This window comes from Penaeus vannamei, chromosome 37 (assembly GCF_042767895.1).
Source record: "Penaeus vannamei isolate JL-2024 chromosome 37, ASM4276789v1, whole genome shotgun sequence".
Taxonomy (NCBI): Eukaryota; Metazoa; Arthropoda; class Malacostraca; order Decapoda; family Penaeidae; genus Penaeus; species Penaeus vannamei.
Window position 1 is genome coordinate 25,084,275 of NC_091585.1, and position 5,000 is coordinate 25,089,274.

Here is a 5,000-nt window from a genome sequence, read left to right on the forward strand (position 1 = left end):
TGCTGGAATTTTATCTGGCAACCTTGTAGTGCATTCACATATAATAATAAAAACCTAGTTGATAAATAAACAATGCAAAAAGAAGGCTTCACTTGATTCCGTCACTCATAATGTAATAATTGAAAGGAAATGCATAAGACGGCATACTTTTCATGTTTTCACTTTTCAATTGAATGTTAAAGCTTTTAACTATACTTACAGCTTACATTCATGAACTATCAAGTCAAAATGGTAATCAGTGGGTAAATTATCTGTAAATATAGGACTGTCTTATCATATATTTTCTCATCTATTTTATTTCATCATTATCCTTTTTCTAATTCTTTTTTATTGGTTGTAAATATAGTCAGCCAGCTATGCAATCTATCTATTTACCAATCTATCTATCTCTTCCTCCCCCCTCTCTCTTCCTCTCCTTCCCTCTCTATCCCTTCCTCTCTCTGTTACTCTCCCTCTCCCTCTCCCTCTCCCTCTCCTTCTTCCTCTCCCTCTTATCATAAATCTATCAGACACAATAAACACATCAACACTAACACCAATCTGATCCATATTCCGATTTGCGCACAAGTGACAGGATGTACAGTTGCAGGACAAGCTGTGGAGCCGCTTCCATGAAGCACTCAAACAGTCTAAGGAAAACCGAGTCACCATCTTCATACAGCATGTAGGTATAATATTCAATCTGGCGTTTTCGATCTCTCTCTTTCATGTATTTGCGACTGATGAGGCCATAACACAAGGAATCTATATATCTAGAAAATGGATATAAAAGTCATATTAATCAAATGATATATAATATATAAAGGCTATAGTAATAACATATGTAATGATTAAAATAATCATCAACATTATTATTTTACCATTGATCAATACCCCCATTACTAAATGTCAATCAATTGATGTATAATATATAAATGTCACAGTAATACAAGCTATGATTATAATAATTATAAGCATTATTATATTAACATTAATCAATACCATCATTAGGCCTACCATTATACATGCTTACTGATAACAATCAAAACAGTAATTATAATAAAAACAATGAGAACTAAAACTGCAATAATACTAAAAATATAAAACATACAGATAGTTATGTGACTCAGGAAAATTAATATAACGATTGAATACAATACAAATTCTAGTGGACATTTCAATTTACATCCATCTCATTTAACACACAACTATACAATTACTAAACATGGCATCTGCAATAATCAGAAGCACCTGAACTTATATATTATCAATGACAATATCTTATCTATCAAGTATCTGTCAGTTTTGGCTGCTAATCTTTTAATATCTCTATCTTTGTCACAGGACAACTACGAAGCACAGCTGTTGCTTCTGTGAATACGGAGTGATGTTTGTGCCATTGCTTCCTCGATATCTGTACTGATTTTTTTTTTGATTGATTCAGGTAAAGAGAAAAGGGTTGTTTAATCAACATCCAGCGGCATTAACACCTTTTGTTGAGCATTAATTTTTCAAAAGTGATAGTAAGACTGAGAGAGTACTTGATTCTAAAGTAAAATGTAAAGATATCAATAAAATTGTCTAACTTACTTCAAGTGCTGAAGGTAAGTAATTGCACTCACATCATTTCTTTATCCTTGTTTGGCAACTGTTTAATATGAAATTAGAAAAAAAAGGGAGGTCTGGCGGTAATTTTCCAGCATACCTGAGTATAGGGCCAAGCTGCAGAATATGGAACAATATTCGAACCGCCCAACGAGACGCTGAGGCCCTGGGCACATTTTCGTTGTCTGCATCTTTGACGTACCTGCGGAAATGAATCAATCAATTAGAATGCAGTGTTGCTGTTCCACTATTCATGACAGATGTCAGGCAATCTAGGGAAAGAAAGAGAAGCAGAAAAAAAACATAATACTCACCAGTGTAAGGAAACTCCTGTCATTACAAAGGATGGAACACAGATGAAAACAACTGTAAATGAGAACCAGATGGTGTCACCATGCTGCCAGTGCTTGTAAGCTGTGTAGATGTCAAACCCCTGTAATGAATCAAAAAGGGAAAAACCATTATGTATTATTCACTTAATGAATATCATGTATATGTATGTATTTATATATAAATAATATACTTACATATTCATCAAATACATATATATTTTTCCTTCTTTCTTTCTTTCTTTCTTTCTTTCTTTTTACAGTACCGAACAATGTACATTTGTTACCACATATCATCATATGTAATCAACTCCTGAAAACATATGAAAAAGATGAAGTCTTTATACAGCTTGTGATTTTATAAAAGTTTGTAATTTCAAATGAAAAACAAAATCAAACTTTGAAATATGGTGCAACTTGGCTGCATAGGGTCTACCAGAGTTAAACAACTATTTTAAACATCATTTGACAAAGAATAATTATGAATATTTTTTAACCAAATATACCATATCTTATATTTTTTTCCTATCAATGCCAAGAAGTGACGGGGCTGTCTTGATGCTTTGTGTAGCCTTCACTAGATTCTTCAAACTACAATACATAATGCAACATAGAAAAAGGTAAAGTCTGCAAGGTTTGGCAGAAAACTCTATTTCATACTTTTGAAAATAAACTGAAAAGAGAAATGCATGGGAAGCAATTTAAATAACTGGTCTAGTATGGCACAACCTCAAGCATGACCGCTTGAATATAGTAAGCCGATACTTTGACCAACCTGATGGTGTAGTAAGCCTCGTTATAACAGTGCTGATTTGACAAGCATTTGCAAGAAAAGCTGATCTTTATAGAGCATCATAGCACAGCTGATGATCTGCATTTTTTTATACATGGTCATAATGACTAAACATCAACCGATATAAAAACTCTGCATGAATTTGCTAAATGATCATTAATCAAAGATGTGTACATCCTTTTCCAGCTAATATCAGATATATTCAAACTTATAAGTCTTGTACTCTCATTTCTGTTAAATTACAATATGCTCGCCACCCCAGTCAGCAAGTACATCTCAGGAATCTTATAAATCTAAGTCAATGACTAATCATTTTTATATAAGGGAAGATATTTATTTTCAAAACCTGTTTGTCAAAGAAACTGCTGTGATATGAGGTTTGCTTTCCCATGTAACACTTCGTGATGTATACTATACAATGTTATAAATCACAATCAAAAACTATCAAATGATTTTCATGAATATTAAATTATGTTTAGACTGCATTGAGGCTTATTTTCACTTTGCCTCAGACACTACTTTCACAGGACTACCTTTCAGTCTTCATTAATAATCACATAGGAGGTTCTGAATTACAAGAGTGAAACCGTACTGTATATAAAAAAAAAAAAAAAAACAGGAACATAATATATATTCACAAAAAAAAACTATATAACAGGCCCAAATACTGCTTTTAGTTTATTAATTTTGTTAATGTCCGAAATGCAAAACATTTAATTGAAGATTTATCAAACATAAATATCAAATATTCATATGGTGTAATACAAGAGGCACAAATACAACGCAAATGATAATGCTTGTGTCCATTTCACTCCGTCTACAGGCATCAGTGTCTTTAACTTATACCCTTTTATTCATGTTATCATACTTTATTTACGTATTTTAAGATTCATTTATAACCTTATTTAGAATTGTGCGCACTGTGCATTGCATTTCACACTTCCTTTCGATTCCAGCAGCTTGCTCATTTCAAGGTGTAACACCGGTAAGAAATGTTGCATTTCCAGTGCTGTTTTGATTCTGGGTTATTCTTAAGACTATACAGTGACAAAGAAGATAAAATAGACTTCAGTAACAATCCCAGTTTAATATCGGAGGCCATCAAGAGCTCCAAATGCCAAAAAAAAATTATCAAATTCGAAGTATAGATAGAAAGAAGCAAACGTAAGTTTGACAGTTCCAGATATAAAGGTATTTGGTTTATTATTTTATGGTGTGAATGCAGCTCTATCTTGCCATACATACCGATGTGAAGTGAATGTGTCCCTGGGGGTGTTGGGAAGCAGAGTCCCTCATCAACCCTAATGACGGCAACTTAAATTGTTTTATTAGGCTGTTTTATCGGTCAATACGTTTTCTGGGGGGGGGGGGTTTGGAACATGTGAATTCCATTGAGCTTTGCCGAAATGTGGGTGGGGTTCCCGTAGTTATAAATTCTAGCACGTCAGTCATTACAATTTCAAACATGGCGGTTTCGTCTGTAGAGTTTCATTGGCCAATTTTAAGATTTTTATGTGCTAGTTTTATGCATTTTATTTAAGCCTGTTTTACACCATAATTTCCCTGATATACTTTATGCCCTTCCCTGCTAACAGGACAATCAAATCAAGATGGTACTCGATCTCCTGAATGATTCATTCGCACAAGAAACAACACCAAGAATTGATGAAATCATTGGATTTCCTGCAAAAAACATAATTTTTTCGACTTAGTCTCTGGGAGGGTGTGTCACTGTAAGAAATACCAATAGAAGCCTTTCCAAGACTTTAAGAGCATAAATGTGTAACAGTATACACTGATAATTAGCCAAATATTGTTTTGATATGCACATAATAACACTGGTACTACGTAGGACAATGTGGTCAGCTTTCAGTGATGTGTTTTCCTCGCAAGGTAAACAAGCTGATGGTCTTAGAATTTAAGAGCCAGACTGTTGAGTATTTCTCTTGCATGAAGAATATTACATTTTTTCATGCGTGGAAATCATCACTTTGTCTATATTTGCGCGGACGGATCTGCAGACAGATAATAAAACTAGTGCATGGAAAGGTCAAAGGATTTTATGCACGGAAGATGATATAGAAAAGAATTGAGAGTGCGCAGAAAGTTACCTGAAAACTACATTTGCGCGGAGAATTTGACCAAACTCTACAGTCTGGTTTGAGAGGCAAGTACGCGTTATATTTTTTATGCTTCTATCCTGCCGTGAATACATGGTGGATATTTTGTTTCCTCGGTGGGGTTGGGGGGGTGGCAGCCCCCCAGGAGGGTCGCAGGGGCACAGCCCCCCAAGG

General features: G+C 34.4%; 1 protein-coding gene across 3 annotated transcripts in view; it reads right to left on the bottom strand.

The window, feature by feature from the left end:
* Positions 1–5,000, bottom strand: part of LOC113823943 (XK-related protein 6) — a 24,636-nt gene that overhangs the window by 11,175 nt on the left and 8,461 nt on the right. For all 3 annotated transcript variants that reach the window (XM_027376673.2, XM_027376674.2, XM_027376672.2), the window contains exons 2-4: positions 1,899–2,017; positions 1,685–1,786; positions 535–752 (exon numbers count right to left, since the gene is read on the bottom strand). In XM_027376673.2, the coding sequence (XP_027232474.1) occupies positions 535–752; positions 1,685–1,786; positions 1,899–1,921 (343 nt within the window). In that variant the 5' untranslated portion in view covers positions 1,922–2,017. The remainder of the gene's footprint in view (positions 1–534; positions 753–1,684; positions 1,787–1,898; positions 2,018–5,000) is intronic.